The 19,079-nt window shown below is 50.5% G+C and overlaps 1 protein-coding gene across 1 annotated transcript in view; it reads left to right on the top strand.

The window, feature by feature from the left end:
• Window positions 1–2,477: 2,477 nt before the first annotated feature.
• Window positions 2,478–19,079, top strand: part of STX8 (syntaxin 8) — a 64,456-nt gene continuing 47,854 nt past the window's right edge. The window contains exons 1-6 of the mRNA XM_065735128.1: window positions 2,478–2,534; window positions 3,025–3,124; window positions 5,217–5,311; window positions 6,706–6,816; window positions 12,681–12,805; window positions 13,578–13,670. Of these exons, the coding sequence (XP_065591200.1) occupies window positions 2,518–2,534; window positions 3,025–3,124; window positions 5,217–5,311; window positions 6,706–6,816; window positions 12,681–12,805; window positions 13,578–13,670 (541 nt within the window). The 5' untranslated portion in view covers window positions 2,478–2,517. The remainder of the gene's footprint in view (window positions 2,535–3,024; window positions 3,125–5,216; window positions 5,312–6,705; window positions 6,817–12,680; window positions 12,806–13,577; window positions 13,671–19,079) is intronic.

Raw genomic sequence — 19,079 nt, 5'->3', positions numbered from 1 at the left:
GCCCACCCAGCTGCAGGCATTGTCCCATCCCCAGCCCAGGGCCCATCCTCACTGTGGTGCTCACCCACCTGGCGCAGTGCTGGTGCCATCGCTGTCCCCATCATCCCCATCCTGCTCCGTAGGGAAAGCTGTGGCCGCCCCTTCGGGGGCACAGGGCAGGCCGAGCCCCACCTGCAGCATGCACACACTACACACAGCCCCAGTGCTGCTGCCCCACTGCAGCTGCTGCCCGGCTTTTAATGCACCTTCTGTGTGCAGGGCACGTGTTTGGTGTAAATAGCATGAGGGGTGGAGCAGCTCCCGTGCCCCGGTCACCCCTTTGTGCCCTGCGCTGCGCTGGGGCTGAGGAGGGGATGAGATAGGCATCAAAACAGCAACACGGCCGTTGAGCCTCGTGCTTTGTTTTTCTCCCCAAGGATAACCTTTATTTCACGTTCATTCCCGGGTAGGGTGGGGGTGAGGGGGCGAGGGAGGACCGTCCTTGAGCGGAAGAAGCATAAACACGGTAATGGTTTGGGAACCGCTTCCTGCTGGATGGTGCGGGTCCCGGGGAGTGAGGAGTCAGAGCATGTGAGCAGTGAGGGCTGGGAGCCAGCTGCAGAGAGGGGACAAAACGATGCCCTTCTGGCAGAGCTGCACTTGGCTGGGCATTGCCACATGTAGTGCTGGGGAGCGAAAGTGGGTGGAAGTACTGGGGGCAGCTGAGGACAAAGCAAAAACCAGAGACCCACGGCATAGTTGGGTTGGGAGGGAACTCATAGCCCCACATCTCCCGTGGGCTGGCTGTCCCCCAGCTCAGGCTGCCCATCCACTGATGGGGCACCACAGCTTTGGGCAGCAGTGTCGGGGCCTCACCAACCTGGGTGAAGAATGGTGAAGGGGTGGTAAAGGGCACTGAAGCATCCCCTGCCAGACCTCCCAGCTCTGTGGAGCCCCAAATAGCACAGTTCCAGGCATGTTTCTGTACTTCATTCCCAGCCCGTCCCATTTGAAACTGTTGCTGCTGGTTGATTTTGCCTCAGAGTGCTTTGCAGCATTACAAACTGTGTTGGGCCTAAGAGCTGAGTTCAATGAGGAGCCCTGCTGCAGCTGAAGGGAGCACTCGGGACAGATCTGTGGTTCAGGCAACACTTAACAGGAGGATTCTTTGGAGGCATAGCATGTCCTTCCTTCAGGATGTGAGATGGGAGCGAGTTAAGGCACCGTGTGACGTGGCTCACTGTTCCATGCTTTTTTAATGGAGAAAAGATTAAATATGTAGTGAGCAAGCTGTGCTGCCTCCGGCTGAGCCGTGCAGCTGGGGCATCAATGTTTGATGCAGCTGCCTGCACCCAGGCACTGCCAGCCTGGTGCTGGGGGTCAGGATGGGGTGGGGGTTGCATGCAGAAGCACCTGCTGGGTCCATGGCAGCGATGTGAGGTGTGTCACAGTGGGCTGAATGCAGCAATAACCCCATATAACAAGGCCAATAAAACATCACTGTGGTACCGTCACTAACTTTAGGGCACCTGCTCATAACGGTGGTGATGTGCGTCAGAGATTGTGGCAAAGGGGACACAGCCCCAGTGCCCACGTGCGTTGGCAGAGGGCTGCTGTACATCCCAGAGCTGCTGGTTTTACTGCAGGGCCCTCAGGAGCCATCTGCAGCCCAAATATTGACAGCGTCAACACGGCAGCATCACGGCTTCCCAGCACCACGCCCTGCCCACTGCTGGGGACTTTTCTTTGGAGTAGAATTCAATGACAGCAAATTGCTGCCCCTGGGAGATGGGGAAGAAGCACGCGGCCTCTTCCCTAAGCCAGTGCCACTGCCCCAGTCCTCCCCACTGCCCTGCCACACAGCACAGGGACACACTGGGATGTCTTCACCCCTCCTCTGCTTCTGTCCTGGCCGTTCCCTACTGCCATTCCCGTGCACAGGGCACCCTGCACTGCCCTTTATCCCAGGGCTGTAGTAACACCACGGCAATGGCTATGTCCACGTGCTGTCAGCATCCACGGGGGTCCCATTCCAGGGGATGGGGGTTGGTACCCTGACAACTTTAGTGGGTGACACGCAGCCCTCTTACTGCCAGGGCTGGGAATGGCCGTAGCTGTGCAGCACGCACCCTGCAGCTCTGCACGGTGCACTTCTGCACCGTGTCCCTGCGCACATCCGCAGCCTTGCTCCGTGCACGCTGCACCGTGTGCCACACAGCTCTAAGCCGTGCGCCCTTACACCTGCGGGCCTTACACCGTGCACCTCTGCGCCTTCTGCAACACCCCCACCTGCACCCCACACCACTGCACCTCTGTACCCCACACCGGGCACCCGGGCACCTTTACACCCCGCACTTCTGCCCTGTGCCCCACGCACCACCGCACCCCTCCACAGCACTGCGTTGTGCGCCTGCGCGCAACCCCAGCCCGCACCCCACCCCCTTTCACGGGCCGCTCGCGGCGGCGGGGATTGACCCTCGGTGCTCGCTGTAGTCACGTGATGTGAAAAGGGGAAGCGGGCACTTCCGGGCGGCGGCGATGGCTCCGGACCCCTGGTGAGGGCCGGCCGGGACGGGTAGGGGGCTCGGGGCTCGCGCCGGCCGGGACGGGTAGGGGGCTCGTGGGCTCGCGCCGGCCGGGACGGGTAGGGGGCTCGTGGGCTCGCGCCGGCCGGGACGGGTAGGGGGCTCGTGGGCTCGCGCCGGCCGGGACGGGTAGGGGGCTCGTGGGCTCGCGCCGGCCGGGACGGGTAGGGGGCTCGTGGGCTCGCGCCGGCCGGGACGGGTAGGGGGCTCGTGGGCTCGCGCCGGCCGGGACGGGTAGGGGGCTCGTGGGCTCGCGCCGGCCGGGACGGGTAGGGGGCTCGTGGGCTCGCGCCGGCCGGGACGGGTAGGGGGCTCGTGGGCTCGCGCCGGCCGGGACGGGTAAGGGGCTCGTGGGCTCGCGCTCGTGGGCTCGCGCTCGGGCTCGTGGGCTCGTGGGCTCGCGGCTCCGGGCTGGACCCCGCCGCGCTGACGCAGTGCCCCTTCCCCTCCCATCCCTCAGGCTCTCGCAGTACGACGCCGCCTGCCAGCTGGCCCAGGAGGTGGCCGAGCGGATCCAGGAGCGCAGCCGGCACCGGCGGAGCGGGGAGAGCTCGGCCAAGGTACGGCGGGGGGCCCGGCTCGCCATGGGGGCCTTTCTGTGTGGTGTAGCAGTAATGGGACGCCGGGCTCTTTGCTGCCAGCTGCTGTAACAAAGTTGTGTTTTTGAAGTGCTTTCTTTGAAGCCGCGCTGGGGAACGCTGTGTGGGCTTTGCGCAATGATCAGTGGCAAAAAGGAGGTTTGGAGTGCTTTCTCCAGCTGCGGGACTGAAAGGGAGTGGTGTCTGACGGCAGCGATTGAGCTGTGCCTTACAAAGACAGGCGTTTCTGCCTTTGAGCCGCTCTGTTGGAGCAGGAGGAGGCTGGCAGCAAGACTGCCCCTTAATGGTGCTGTGTTTATAGAGGACGGCGTTCTTTAGTTTGCATCGTGTTGGTGGTGTTGGTGCTGCTTGAAGCCCTTCTGGTTCCGCAGCTGCCCCAGGTTAAGTGTTGTGGAAACACTGCACGCTCTGCTTACTTCTTCACAGCGTCATTTCTTCCGTGCCCGGTGTTTTCCGAGTGCAGTTTCATGCAACCTGTTAGCAGTTAAAGGTGGATATTTGGCGGTGTTTGGTTCAACTGCAAACAAGTGTCCCCCAGTGAGGAGTTGTTTGCATAACAGAGATGTGTGTCGACACATCCACGGCTGAGCAGAGCTGTGTGCCACAACACCAGAGCGCTTTACAGCGGGAAACGGTGTGCAGTGTTTGCCTGGAAGGGAGAACGTGACCAGTCTTATTTTCGTGTTGTTTTGCCATTAGTATGGCTAAAAATAACCCCACTGCTGACTGCTAAGTAAACAGGGAACATAAAATTGAAAGGGGGAAGAGAGACCTGTAGGGAACGGTTTCAAGGCAGCACTTACAGTCCGTGAGCTCTGCTCTATTGAGCTGATCTTCAAACTTTCTTTTTTTTTTTTTATTAATGGAAGTGGAATCTTGTTATCACAGCGTGGTTCCTGGCCAGAGTAGCAGCAGTCCATGTGCTGGGTGATATTCTGGGATGTATATGCCTTTGTTACTTTGCTGTTCTGATTAAATGCAGCCTTCTCCATCTGGGTATGAGTGTAGGAAACGGAGATGTGAAATGAAAAGATATTTCATTACCATATTGCAGAGCGAGAGGGTACGCTGTGCACTGAATTTCCTCAAAGCACTTCTGTCCCACTGTGGCTGTGGGAATGCTGTATTAGTACCTGGATGTGTTTGAGAGCTGCAAAACTCACGTTCAAACTGCACCAATGTGGCTGTGCTCCACTGCTCTGCCACCACAGCGCTGCACAGTGCTCTGGGATCTGATTGTTGTAACCCACTGCAGGACTGTTGTCTTGGCTTTATACGGGTGGCTTGCATAGCTAGTTGCAATTGCAGTGTTCTTTCCTAGGACATTCTAGGTAACTAGAATTAAAAGAAACAGCATTTAAGGAGGAAAAGTGCCCAGAACAATGCGGGATTAATTTGGGAAGGAGTGGAGGAAGGAGGAGGAGAGTTACTGTGAATCTCAGCTAGCTCAGAGCAGGGAAAAATGCAAACAGCTTAACTGCACTTCTAGTAGGAACAGATGCACCCGAACCGTGGGCAAAAGCAGCCAGGTGTCGTGGATGGTGCTGAGAGCTGGCACTGGGGGAAGCTGAATGGCTGTGGGGTCCTCAAAGTCTGGAATAGCTCAGTGGAGGGAATGTCTGAACCTGCAGTCAGCTTCCCTCCCTTGTTGGAGCTGGGAAAGAAACCCAGTGGCAGCGGGAGCTGGCGCCTTTGTTTGTGTTGGAGATCAGAGGAAAGGACTGGAAAATGAGCTGGAAAATATTAAAATGTGCTGAAATACTTTGCCCATATAAAGGAATCTATTTACAAAGACTTGAAAGAAAGCTCTCCATATTAAACAGCATCAATGCATTAGAATAGTGTTTGTGAAACTAGTACTGCTTATCTCGTGTTGTGAGCAATCCAGAAGAATTAACTGTGTTGTTCCCTTTGGGGCTGTGAGGCAGGCTGGTTGAGTGCAGAGTCCTTGCCAGCAGCTTAGCTGTAGCTCAGTGCACTGTTACCTGCATGCAATAGCATTTAATGTTATGCAAATACAATTTGGACAAGGAATCTCTTTCTTTCCCTGCAGCTGAATGTGATTATCAGGTCATCACTGCAGAATCTCAAAGAGAAGATTAATCAGCTGAAGGACTCCCTGCTCCGGGCTGTGTCCACGCACCAGATGTATCTGCACGAACACCATCTCATCGCTCTTGCCATGTTGCTGTAATTGCAAGGATGCTCTTTTTTTTGTTGCTGTTGTTTAATTTTAAGAAGATTTTTTTCACTAGAATTTTGTCAGTGGTGATGGGTAATACTTTTATTGCAGCTGTGTTATGGGAAGAATTGAGAGCCTGGGCACCTCTGGTGTAGTGGGCACGAGGCTGGCTTGGTTGCTCTGAGTCATCTCAGGCAGCTGCCCATGGCACAGCTCGCTCATAAGCAGAAAACCCACTCCTCTGTTATTTTCTCTTGGCTTTGGTGCTGGCTGGCCTTAGTCCTTGAGGGGTGAAGCCTGTGGGCAGTGAAGTGCCAGCTCCAACTTGCAGAAGGAGCAGAGCAGCTGCAGAACATGGTTGATATGCTTTAAAATATGTCTGAGAAGTCCCAGGCTTTTATAGGAGTGCTGCCCTGTGGCCTGGCTTGGATTCGCTTTCCTGTTACGTGTTGAGGTGTAGGAACTGGGAAGCACATCCATCCCCCCAGAGGTGTGTCCAGTGATTGAACGAATGGATGTTTAATTTCAGGCTTACTGTAGAAGAAATCCTTTCAAAGTGTGAGTCCACTGAATGCTGGGCTCATGGTCCTGGGTAAAACTTTCACATCAAGGAAGTGCTGCAGAGCAAATGCTGCTGCTGTGGCAGAAAGCGTACAGAAATCAGCACGGCTTGTGCATCATCTATGCAGCAGTGCTTGGGGGACAATTGGCAGTCCTTTGGCATGTCCCTAAGGTGAATTAAAAGAAGCATGTCACCTGTCAAAACTGCAGAGCTTTGGGCATCTTCTGTTTCAGGCACACTGCAGAAATTGTTTTCCTTCTCTCCCAGTGGCTCTCAGGGTGTCCCACTGATGAACTGCAAATGGAAGCAGCTGCTTGAAGAAAAGTGTTGGTGCTTTGCTGATGACTTGGTGGGGAGCTGCTCACCTAGGCTGTGTATGAGCCTCATCTCCTGGCAAATGTGGTGTGCTGTGCCCTGCTGATCTCAGAGCTCTGTTGTTGGAGCCTGAATTGTGCTGGTGGTAGAATTCGTGATGCCTATGCTAACTTGGCAGTAAAGAGCCTCTCGGTTTTACTAATTGCATTGAGGTGATCACCAGGAGATCCCTCTGCAGTCACTTCATGAATCTTTGTCTTTGAAGTTTATGCATGTTGGAGAATTGTTTTGGATGAAAGTAGGTGTCACTGAGGGACGTGGCCTATTCTTCTTTAGGCGTTACAGCCTTTTCTTACAGTTGCTCCTGTTACCTTCCTGATCAGGAGATCTGATTTGTTTTAAGAACATACAGCAGATTTGATTTTATACTCAAGTTTAAGGTTTTCCGTGTTCTGAAACGTGCTCCTTAACCAAGTCCATCAGCACCCAGCTGGAGGGAGACAGGAGGCAGAACTTGGTGGATGACCTTCTCACACGGCAGAAGCAACTTCAGGCATCTTACAAGGACGAGGACACAGAGCCAGATGTGATAAGGTACAACTGTTCTGCCTTCGTGAGCGGCGTAACTTGTGCTTTGGGGTTGTGTGGACAGGATGCTAAGTGCATCTGTAGAACTAATTTACCTCTGCACGTATCCAAGTGCGCCTTAGAAGTCATGCATGTTTTGTTTTAAAGACAATGCCATTACTGTTTTCCAGAGCTTCGGGGAACAAGGGAATGGAGAGTTGCTTGGAGGAGATGATAGCTACCCGTGAGCTGGCAGAAGCAGTCACAGGGTGACTGATGGGTGCCACCACCTGTGGGCTGTGGTGAACTGCTGGAAGGAAAGCAGTCACGATAGGGCTTCGACTTCTGAGTGTCAGCGAGCAGTGTCTTTGAGCAGAAAGGGCAGTCTGAGTTATTTTCATACCTTGTGTGAGCTTATTCATGGATGGAGAAAATACAGTTATGGCCCATGGTTGTCATCTTTAATATCCATCCCTGGTCATCGTTCTCTGACTGGGAGGGGAAAGGGAGAGCTTTCACAGAGTCCCAGAATTGTAGGGGTTGGAAGGGACTTCTAGAAATCACTGAGTCCAACCCCGTTTACTTCTGTACTGCTGAGTCCTTGGGAGCTACAGTCTGTGCACCAGCATGCCTGCCTCGCTAAGGAGCTCCTTGCAGCTAATGTACATCTAAGAGCTTATGCACCTCCCTGAAATACCAAGACGTGCTTGCTTGCTGAGCAGCATAGCAGGGAGACGTCTCCAGACTCGTTAAAGATCCTTTCACACTTCAGGTAGCATCTCCCAGCCTCCTCCTCCTTGTTCCTCTTTCTGTCCTGTGTTTTCAGTGCCATCCCCATTGGTGAGGAGGTGTACCCTGGGTTCAGCCTGCAGCTGTTCTGTGCTCACCTTGGTTGTGTTCTTGCCTCCCCGTGGGCACAAGCTGATTTTTTTTGAGGTTCCTTTTTCCTCAGAAATGTGTTTGAGTTGACCACTGAGTTAGTTGCTGGTGGAAGGGGAGGAGAGAATTGGTGGCAATTAATAATCCTGCTTCCTTAGGTGGTAGCTGGGCTAGAGGCAACCAAATGAAGCTGTCGTTTCCCTCTTCCTCTGCAGGCTGCTGTGCTAGGGCTCTGTATGTCAGAACTGAAGTGATGTGTGTTAGGGATGACTTCAGAAGCATCCTCCTGACTCCTGACTGTTTCCTGTGCTTTGATCTCTGTTAGCCATGAGCTGGCACTCATGAAAAAAAAAAACCAAACGAAATGCCCCTCTATTAAAAAAAAAAGAAAATTAAAAAGAGGAAGCGTGGCTTGCCGTTGCCCTAACTGTGTACGTGACTGCTGTGTGCTGCTGTTCTGGATAGACTCCAGCACACACAGCTATGCTTTGCTATCTCCCTAAGCTTCCTGTTGTGAATTCAGGTGATGTTCTGTCCTTCAGAGCAGCACAGGACAGAAGCAGAGCTGCAGTCTGACTTTGCAGTGCTTGCTGTATTTCCATCAGTTCAATGAGTTGGGCCTAGGCTGTGCGTGGCCAGGCCGTTTGTGAGCGTTATGTTTAAAAGCATATGTGCTTCTTAGGGAATTGTGCCTGAAACAGCTGCCTGAGCCTGGGCCTGCAGCTGCCCTGCCATGGGGTACTGGACTGACAGGAGGAAAGTATCAAAATCCCATAATAATTTCATGCTCCATTAGAAATGATCTGGGAAACCAGTAGTTTCCAGCAGAAGATAACATCAGAGACAGTGCTTATTTTCTTGTGTTGCAAGGCTTAAAGTTTAATAGTACTGTAATGAGAAGGGGACAGAAGTCTGCCAGCTCCTCGCTGGCTGCTGAACTCGCACCCCTTGCACACCCTCCCTTGTAGCTCTTGCTTTCTGTGGCACAGGCAGAGGTGCAGGCAGTGCCTGCTCCAGCCTTTCTTACTTGGAAGCGGGTGCGTGTAGGGCGTGCAGAGATGTGCTCCTTCCTTTCCTACCTGCTCCTGGGGCCAGAAGACAGCGCTGCTTGGTGGGGTTAAGCTGCTGCGAGGCTTGCAGAGCAACCTGCTGTGGGTTTAGTAGGTTGGAAAGGCCATTCTTCAGTATGTCTGAAGTCTCAAAGTCAGCTTTGCCCACCACATTAGAAAAATCAGCACGCATTGTTTGATTAATTTCTAGCAGTGACACTTTTCTCTGCTTTTGTACTGGCTTTCCGTATCTAATCCATCTCTGATGTGACAGCACGCATTTTCAGAAGTCTTTTCCTTTCCAGCAGTCGTTCCTTTCATTAACCTTCTTGCACCACTGATCACATATTTATTGTCCCCACGGCTGTAATTGTGAAGGTTTCGCTAGAATTAATCTTCGTTTATATTTGGTCACCATTCAGTGAGTTTTACATCCTTTGAAAACTGCTGTAAAGCTATTTCTGATTGTGAAGTACAGTGGCCTTAATGCTCTTGGTATTTATCCTAACTGACAACTTGGGCTGGAACACAGGGCAGGACACTACGTTACTTTGGTATAACAGTAGTTTACCTTCCGGCGTTGTCGGCCTTAATTAAGATGCAACTGGAATTTTCCAGGGGAAAGATTATGCTGTTTATGTGACTCTGCCTGTGTCGGGTTACTTAAATGTTCTATAATTGGCGATTTCAGTGTCTTCTCCCCTCTGTTTGCCTTGGAAAGGCATCTATGCGGGTTGCTAAAAGGGAGACTTCAACGAACCGTGATTTCATGCATTTGAAGGGGAGAAATGGAAAAAGGGAGTAAGAGACATCCACTTTCCAGGCATCTTGAAAACTGCAGGTGAAAAAAGTCAAACTTCTGAGGTGAAAGGAGGAAGCTGTCAATTGAGAAACCCATTCTTAAGTCATAACATCAAATCTAGGGGCTGGGATAGGGTTTTCTTGGATTAATGCATCCTCATCCGTGTAACCACAATACACGAGATGTGATTGTCCTGGTGTCCTCCTTGTCCTGTACAGAGGTCCTGTCCCTTGGTGCTGCATGTCCCTGGAAGCACCCTGTGGGTCGAGCAGGCACAGCACTGCCCAGCACCCATTCAGCTCGCTGCAGGATGGAGCATCACTTTGCCTGCTGGAAATGTAAGAAGGACCAGTCAGATGCTGAGCTCTCCTCAGTTTGCTGTTTGCAGGTGCTGAGCTCTCCTTGGTTCACTCTGTGCTTGAAGGGCAGGTTGTATCTCTCTTCTTGGAGAGCATTTTCTAATGACCTTGATAAGGTCAGGGCCATGGTTCTGGGAAAGATATATGCACTTGGATCTGTTAGGAATAGCAAGCAGCAGGAAGGTACAGTGCCCACCACTTTAGGCACATGCTTGGGGTTGTGCCTGCGTGCCTCTTAGTGCTTAGTGCTCGTTGGCCTTGAGGGAAGAATGTCAGGAGGAGGGTGATGTGCGAAGCTGAGCTGTGTGCTTTACATGGTGCCTCATGAGTTTGCTCAGACGACCTGAAGTTTCCTGCCCAAGGTTGTTCTCAACCAGCATTGTTGTTGTGGGGTTTTGCCACGGGCTGACGGAGCCCTGACCAATTACAGTCATACTCCTCTTATTCCTAAGGAGTGCAGCTGGGCTGTGGGGACTCGGCTGCTCCGTCTCGATGCGTAGTTCTCCCATTTTGGGGCCAACAGACAGCTTTTACGTGTTAAAATAATTCTTGTTTCATTTACCAGCCTGGAGCTTCCCAAAATTCACCTTCACCTATGTGAGCAATTAAACCGTAAGTGAGAGAATGCCCTGGCGTTGGCTGTGGCTGTGGATGTTGACCTGTGGAGCAGAGCTGAGGTGCTGTGGGCACTTCCAAGAGACCCTACGGTATGACCGTATCGCTAGGGGATGGCCGAGTGGTCATGCAACTAATGGTCATGAGACCCAGGTTTTGTTCCAGGTGCAGTCTTGCTGATCGTAAAGCCGTAAGCCTTGATGTGTGGCCTTGCTCTCAAGTAAGCGTTGGGTGGCTAATCTAAGTTACTCGGGAAGTTGTATGAGAATTATCAGGGGAACAATGCCTTCAGAAAGATAAGCCCTCCCTCGTTAGTCAAGGACATAGCTCCCCGATTTTAAACCCCATCATCTTTTATACTTGGGCACACTGCTAAGCCTCGTAATTAGTTAAATCTGCTCCTATAATCAAAAGCTATCCACACACTCCACTGCTCTGTGATGGTTTCAAAGATTTACGTGATTAACTTGGCGGAGGCCGTGGGTGGCTAATTGGATAAGCTTTAATCTTCACACCGCCAAAGCGAAGCGTGCTAAGATCAGAGGAAGTAGGAAGTCGGGCTGTGTTGTGTGGGAAGGTAGTTACCAAACATGTCAGAAGGATTATTGTAACGAGTGGACCTGTTGTCATGACCCAACCTCCAGGAATGGGGCGGATTATCCGGGGGGGAGAGAGAGCAGCACAAATTACGTTACATTTGCTTGCCTTGGCTTTTTTAACAGGCAGAAATAGTTGTGTTCTGCCTAGCAAGCAGGGAGCTTCGTGTTCCTTTTGCTTTATTGAAGCAGTTTTGTCAGATGCTGTTAGTGCTGGGTTTTGTGTGCTTGCTAATTGAGCTGCTTTAATGATCTTTGTCTTCAGATGCATTGTGCTGCGAGCCTGGGGGCATGGCTGTGACACTGGGGAATACAGGAGAGAATTTAAACCTCCCGGGCAACAAAGAGGTCTCACTAATGTGTAAAACAGCATTGCAGGGTTGTCTTTATTTAATTAAAGCAGATCCCCCAGCTTGGTGAATACACGGAGACTTTAAGGGAGGCACCAAGAGCTGCAGAACCCAGCTCCTTCTGCACACAGATGTGTGGTTCACGGGCAGCCCGAAGTTCACGCGGTGGGCAGGCATCCTTCCAGCACTGCTGGTTCATCGTGTGGCCAGGAGATGTCTCCCGCGCTCCGCAGCTCCTCACCCATCTCCTGGCCTGCTTCATCACTGCTCCAAGTGCTCAGTCCTCCTTCTGTCGTACAGCCGCTTCCATTGATGCTTCTGCATCACTACCCAAAGCACGGGGCTTGTGTTTGTGCCGTGGAGCGTTTCAGTTTATGTTGCAGAGGAGGGACTCGGTAGGTCTTAATGTAATGAAATGTTTTGGGGGCTTTCTGAGAGGTACTAAAAAGGCCTCGTCCTCATTTTGTTCATGAGTGTGGTTTGGGGAAGAAAAGGGCAAAGGTAAAATGGGAATAACAGCTGAGAAACTCCTACAGCTGAGCTGTGGTTGAGGATCCGGCATCCTCTGTGTCCCCTGCCCCAGCAGCTTGGGCCTGAATGTCCTGCAGGCTGTCACATGGTACTTATTTCATACCAGAAACCTTTGAGAAGCCAAAAGGAGGAAACCAGAAATCTGGTACTGAAAGAAGATATTGCAGTGGCATTTCACTTTACAACTTGAATGTACGTTCCCTGCCCACAGCAGGCTTGTTTTGTTGTAAGCAGCGCTGTGTCCATCGAGTGAGCAGCCTCAAGTCGTAATTATTTTCAAAGAAAACCTGAAACTTGATGGCTTTTTTCCAGGGCAATATGTGTGTGGCTGCTTCGCGTTCATGGCAGAGCAGGAGTGGGACTGTGTGACTGTGATTTGTGATTCGGTCACAGCAAAGACACGAGGGCTGTGTGTATTTACCCAAACGTTCTTTGTAACAGGTCTGAATGCTGAATGTATCACAGAAGTATGGCGTGTTTCATGCATAGCTTAATTGTTCAATGCCAAATATTCTCCCTGCTTTGCTGCTTTTAGGCAGTGGGATGGACCTTGCAGAGCATTACCAGAGAGAACTGGATTCTTAACGTTTGCAGAGGACTGCATGGGACGTGATGAATATGGACAGCTCCATCTCTGCCAGCTTTGCATGCACAAATCAGAGTGAATTTTATATCTAAAGTTGCAACCTGTTTCCTGAACTTGTTTTCAGGTCTAGCCTAATGGCAGGAGGTGTCAAACGAGGAGTGACCAACCCGTGGCTGCTGGAGGAGTCTGAGGAAACCAGGGGGCTTGGCTTCGATGACATCAGGCAGCAGCAGCGGAGGATCATAGAAGGTAGAAGAGTCTGTCTTTATTTTATAGGCATTGCTAAGACTCTGAGAGCCCTCTTGAGACAGTCAGTGCAATAACCTGTGCTGAAGCCCTGGTACCTGGGGCTGTCAGACTGAGTAGCTGTCTCCTGTCTGAGCAGGAGCAGCGTTGTGCTTGCAGTATTCATCACTGGGAGCATCTTCTCAAAGCAGCTTTTCCAATTAATCTCCATGCTGATTGAAGCAAGTAATGCTTCCTGTGGCAGGCAGGGAGAAACTGCTGAAAACAGTTAGTGGACCTTATCTGTGACCATGTGTACTCTCAGGGCTTCTTCGCAGTTGAGCTGCGGTCCCCTCCTCGCATGCACTCTGTGTCCTCTTGCAGCTTTAAAAATCTATTTGAATTCTTTGGAGCTTGCATCACCTGTTTGCCTTGTATTCATGTTCAAAGTTTCTTGGAAAATGGAGAAGGGCTAATCAGGGCCTTGCGTGTGCGCCAGGAATCTCCCGCGTTCATGATTGAGGAACAGCTGGAGGTTGAATTCTTGGGTTTTTTTGGGACCCTCAGCTCATGTCCCAGCCAGAGCAGACAAATTAATTACCCATCATTCACGTTGTTTTAGGAGTGCCGTTGCCATAAGGATTCATTTTCCTGTTGTGTTGGTGTTCTTTTCTGAGTCTGTTTTAACTCTTTAAGCACAGAGCAGATCTTGCTCTTTGCTTCTGTGTCTTCTGTCACACATAGTCCAGCACGCTGGCAGTTTATCTCACCTAACTGGATGCATTTTCTGGTGCAGAGCAAGATGCTGGACTCGATGCTCTGTCCTCAATCATATCCCGGCAGAAGCAAATGGGACAGGAAATTGGGAATGAGCTGGACGAGCAGAACGGTAAGAACAAGAGCCACACAGTCTCATTTCACTCATCTTTGTGTAAGGTTGTGTATGGTTTCTTTCAGCCTTTGTATGCTCCTTTTTCCCCACAACCAGCAGGACAACGCTGCGGAGGTTTCTGTGACAGCTCTGACAGAGTCTGCCCACTCGTGGACTCACTGCTGTGTTTTGTCTGCCTGCACGACCTGTGTGTGTATGAAACGTGTAACACTCGTGCTCACGCAGGCTGTCTTTGAAAGAGGAGATGGGCAATTGTGCAGAACAGAGCTGTTTTGTAGTTGGATCTTCTGCACTTTTTGGTGATTCTGTTCTAATGACCCTTTTTTTTTAATGGTAATCTTTTATTTGTTTCTGGGTTTCATTGGGACGTTCTTACTTTGCCTCCGTAGTTGTTGACTAAATGGGAAACCTTGAGCCAGCAATTAAAGGAGAAGCGTATTGTTTGCTCCAAACGATTTGGATTTTGAAGGTTTCGTGGGTTGAATGTAGGATCAAATTAAGTGCAATATTGAAATAGAAGAGCACTTTTTTTTCTTTAAACTGAGCCAGCATCCAAATGGTGGAATTGCTCTCCTGATAAAAGTGCTTTGTTACTGCCTGAATTGCCTGCCTGACATCAGCTGTCCCTAGGAGAGCAGATCCTCCAGTCTTTCTGACTTCTTCCTTTCTTACAATATGGTAATAGTTCAATTAGAGCCTTGGAGCCCTGCCAGTTGTCTCCCTTGCACAAAGACTTGAGCCATATGGTTTATCTTTGGGTCGTGTTGTACTTAACCACTGAGAAGGTAAACGTCCTTTTACTTGCTAATAAATGATATGCTGAAATTGACTTCCTCCTGGGCCGCTCTTTTTCGCTCTGTGTGCCTGCCCAGAGCGAGGGGATCCGTTCTAACAGCTGCATAACGTCAGTGCTGCTCAGGAGCTCCGTTCTGACCATGAGCAGGGGGGACTCCTCATGCATCTGTGCATCGGAGGGATGAGAAACAACTTGAATGTGTCTTTGTTAATCTTAAGGCTGTTAGAAAATGGTTTGAGCAGCTGGGAGGAGCTACCCCTAGCGCTCTTGTCATGTTTTGGTCCTCTGCCTCATCTGAGTAAAGGCACTTTCAATTAGAAATCTCAGTTTCATAAGTTTCTTCTATTAGCAGTTGTTTAAAAAGTCACATTAATTGCTTTTATTCCTCTAAATAAAAAACAGGTGGGAATCGTGAGCGTGTTTACCAATTCTCTGTGAAACCTTGGTTTCTCATCAGGAAAATACAGAATCTGTGTCCCATTTCCCTCTCTTGGGGGCAGGGGGAGTTCCCCACATCCTTATGTTTCTGGGACTGCAGGTTTTGTGTACTGTAGCATCTCAGCACTGCGTGACCAAACTGAGCTTTCTGTAGCAGCAAAGCCTTGAAACATCTCTGACATTGGGAATGCGTTTGTCCCTCCTTTCTACAACTAATGCAAATAATGCCGGTTTTGTTTGACGTTCTTGCCTTGCAGATATTTACAAAGCCTGGAGCAAAATTCTCAGTGTTTTCCTGTGAGCTCTTTTTTGAGCTGCAGGCGACTGTTTCTCAAAGGGAAAGCTTTCCCAAGTGCTCGGGGTAAAAGGCAAGTTGGACTTCCAGGTTTTCTCTGACTTCACACAATTCTTTTTCCTTTTTGTGTGGGTACAGGGGATATGGTGGTATGCTTCGTGCTGGAAAAACTGAAATCCCTAGCAGTATTTCCCAACGGGCTCCTTTCCCTTTGCCCATCTTATTTTGTGCCCTGTGCTTAATTGTCTGCAGACTTTTCTCCGGCGCTTTGCCAACATCGCGTCGCTATTACACTGTCAGGCTGACGAGAGTAACTGCCCTGTAATTTCCCTTTGCTCACAGCCTCTTGCCTTCTTAGTGGTGAGTGATAATGGCATCGTCTGTTTGGGGGAAGGCAGTGGAAGTTCATCTTCATTAAGTGCTGCATCAATACGTCTTTCTATCGGCCTCAGGTTTCCCAGCAGAGGCCTGACTGCCCACCTGCTTCGGCCGCTGCTGCCTCCTGCAAGCGATCGGAGCCTCCAGCTCACTGCCTTCAGAGCTCGAGCTTCTGGTGGAGCACAGCTTGTTCGGAAGCAGCTTGTAGTTTAGAGAGCTACCTAAGTGCCTTTCACCTCCCGCTGTCGGGCGCTTCCCCCTTGTGCCGGTGGGTGTAGCTGTGCAGCTGCGGATGCTGCGGGCGCAGGCAGCATCGGAGGTGCCTGCATTCAGTATGCAAAGTTTGCTTCTGGAGTGAAGTCCATACGTGTAAATTCTTTTGTGTTTGTTAAATGACTGCAAAATGATTAAACGGTGGGCACTCAGCAGTGTCTGCTTGCCCCATGCTGGTGGGCTGGCAGGCGTGGCACGGAGCTGTGACGGTGTGGGGAGGCCGCTGTGTGCCTGGGGAGAGCAGGGCCTCCTCGGGCACTGCGAGGGCTTCCAGGTTTTAATTGGAGTCTCATGTTCTTCTGAACTCAGATTTTCCCTAGAGCTCTGTCCTTGAGGTTTCACTAAGCTGCAGGTCCTTCCCAGCATCCTGAGCACAGCGCGGCGCACCGATGAGAAGCAGGGTGCTGGGAGACATTGTGTTTTTCCAGCCTTGGGAGCCTGCTAGCAGTGGGAGAGATGGGGGGATTAGCAAAAGAATTTTCCCATTGTTAATTCCAATGTTGGCCCCAGAAAACTTTCTGTATTCTTTTCATCTGTTACATGAAAAAAAAGACCCAAGAAAATAGTGCAAATGTCCTGTGGCCCTGTTGATGAGGCAATCATCTGATCTAGTGCAATAATTTTGGAAGAATACTTCCAGAAATTCTGAACAGTTTGTTTTACCATGGTAGAGACGTTGCTTTCTCACTGTGGCACGCTTGCATGAGAACATAACTGCTCTCAGTGACATAGCTTGCTAAATTCACAGCGTTCAACGTTTTTAGCACGCTGCTTCCCGTCTGGGGTCGGCCGTCAGGGATGGATTCTTCTGCTTCCTGCCCCTTGAAAATTTGTCAGGGCATATATATGTTCATAAATGATGAGCTGCAAAGAAAAGACCCTTGTACTGCTCTAGGGAATGTGGACACGGAGCAGTTATCCAGAGGCCAGCACACCGCCTGGAGGCTGCTCTGAATACACCTGGAGAAGTACTCCTGTGCAGCCACAGGGAGGGGTGACAGGATTCCTGCTGCGGTGGGGGCTTGTTTTAGGCCTTGCTCAGCTGGGGCTCAGTGCAGGGCTCCAGGATGACTCGTTGAACATCATGTCCATTGCTTCTGGTGCAGCCTGGTTGGTATGCAGACAGCAGGGTGCTTCTAAAGGATCTTTTACATGGCTGTTGTATGGTCAACATCAAAAGGGAGCCCTGAAGTATGACATAGTTTCACGTTTGTTTATTAAGAACATTTTGCTCTAATACAAACTAATTAGTATTGTGTATGGCATGTGGATGAGTTATGAGGCTAAAACCAATGGGGCTATGGATATATTACCTCATTGTTAGGATTAGCTTGTAAATAACAGGATTGAGGATTAAATGTGAAAGAACGCTCATCTTGCCTGGAGTACAGTGCTCTCAGCTCAGCTGAGATGGCTCGAGTCCTCCCGTGTGGCCGTGAAGGTTTCCTCAAGAAACGCTGAGCACCGTCAGCTCCCAGGTTCTTCAAACACCTCCAAAAAGAAGCATCTGTTCTTAATATTTAGATGTTAAATAACCATCCGTGGCTTGACTGACCTCATGCTATGCAGATAGATTTTTATTTCGCTCCCTGAGCTTATTGTGTGGAGTAGAAATGACTTCAGTTTTAGTGGTGAAATGTTCTGTCTTTATTGCATGCTGCTTAGTTGGAGTTAACCCTTCTTAGGGGAAAAATTAACACCCGTGGTAAATGTTGTTTTTTGTCATCAGTGATCTAAATAGGGAAATACTCAGTCTCAGTGTGAACACTCAGAAGTCGGGGAATGCCAGAACTGAGGTTAGATGGCACTCCTTGCGTGTGTTTCCAGGCTTAAAGCAGTCACACACTGTTTTCTGCAGGTTGTGCTTCATTTTGTGCATAGGACTTGATCTCATCTGAGCTTGGATCGGATTGGCAGTAACTATATGTAGTGGCAAAATTATTTCTATGGTTTCTTCTTATGGCTCCTTCCTGGTAGCCATGTGATGTTGGTTAAGTCTCCTTAACCATGCTTTGTTCAGGCTCCCCCCACTGTGCATCTGTGTGTTGTAGGGTCTGGTTTGAGGAGCTCTGGGCACTGGAGCTGAACGGGAAATGGTGTGAGCAGTGCTGGGGAGGAGGAGGAGGCTTGGCATATTGCATTGACTCTTTCCACAGAGGTTCATAAGCTCATCTACTGAGCACCCCGAATAAACCACAACAAATAATTCTCTTACTTTTTCCTTCTGAGCTGGGGATCGTAGCGTTTCACCTCCCAAGGGAGCTGTCAGAATCAGAGCGCGCTTGTTTTTGTGGGGGGGGGGCATGGCTGGAGGGCCAAGGAGGAAGATGCAGAGCTGGAGCAGTGCATGGCCTGTGAAGGATGCAGCCTTGTGCTGCGTGATGGGGGTAAGACAAAATATCCCTTACCTGCTGAGGGAGCGAGCCCTGCCCTGCTGACTGTGGAGGATGTGCGTAATGACGTTAAGTTTATATTGGATCCAGAAAGCATGTCTACACAGAACAGCAGTATCTGTAGCGTTTCCTAACCTCTTAAGTGCATCGCTTTGCTGCTTCACTGTTTCCAGCGTTTACGTAGGTGTAAAGCTTCCTGGTATCTTTAAAAAGAAAAGTGGAAAAAGAAAAAAATCCAAACCCCTGGGAAGTGCAGCACGGATCCACCTCCCAGCGTGGGTCAGCGGCCAGATGGGAGCAGCAGCGTAATTTTGCCGGTGTTGGCTGATGCGGAGCAGCATGTGAGAGGTGTGAGATGCCTTGCCTGTGGGCTCCGTGGACAGTTGCTGACAGCGGTGTTAAGAATGAGGCGTAAGCATCTGTGTTCCCTTTCGGGCTCTGCCGGGGTGGGTTTCTGGCAGCCCAACTGCTGGGAGCTCTGGTACAACAAATGAAGCTGTTGGTAAGGGGTGGTGGGGTGCAGGAGCTGCTGTGGCTCTCTCTGAAGTCCTTGTGAAGAATCAGCTGTGTCAGATGAGTTTGAATTCATTCTATGGAAGAGCTTCGTGAGTAAGAAAAAGTCAATGCCATTTTGGTTTAAGAATGGTTTTGATTCTGTCTCGCAAGGCGTTCTTGTGAGCCGTCCATAGCAGCATGGGCTCAAGTGAGTCATCTTCAGTAGACGTGAAGTTGATTGGGTAATTATGTTCAGAAATTAAGGGCTGATGATTCGTAATTAGATTAGAAGGCTGAATTGAGCTGGGCTGCATTGATCTTTCTGGTTCTCAGCATTT

Source organism: Cyrtonyx montezumae, unplaced genomic scaffold (genome assembly GCF_038088225.1).
Source record: "Cyrtonyx montezumae isolate F1298 unplaced genomic scaffold, pur_monq_1.0 scaffold_19, whole genome shotgun sequence".
Classification (NCBI taxonomy): domain Eukaryota; kingdom Metazoa; phylum Chordata; class Aves; order Galliformes; family Odontophoridae; genus Cyrtonyx; species Cyrtonyx montezumae.
This window is presented reverse-complemented; position numbering and strand designations above follow the sequence as displayed.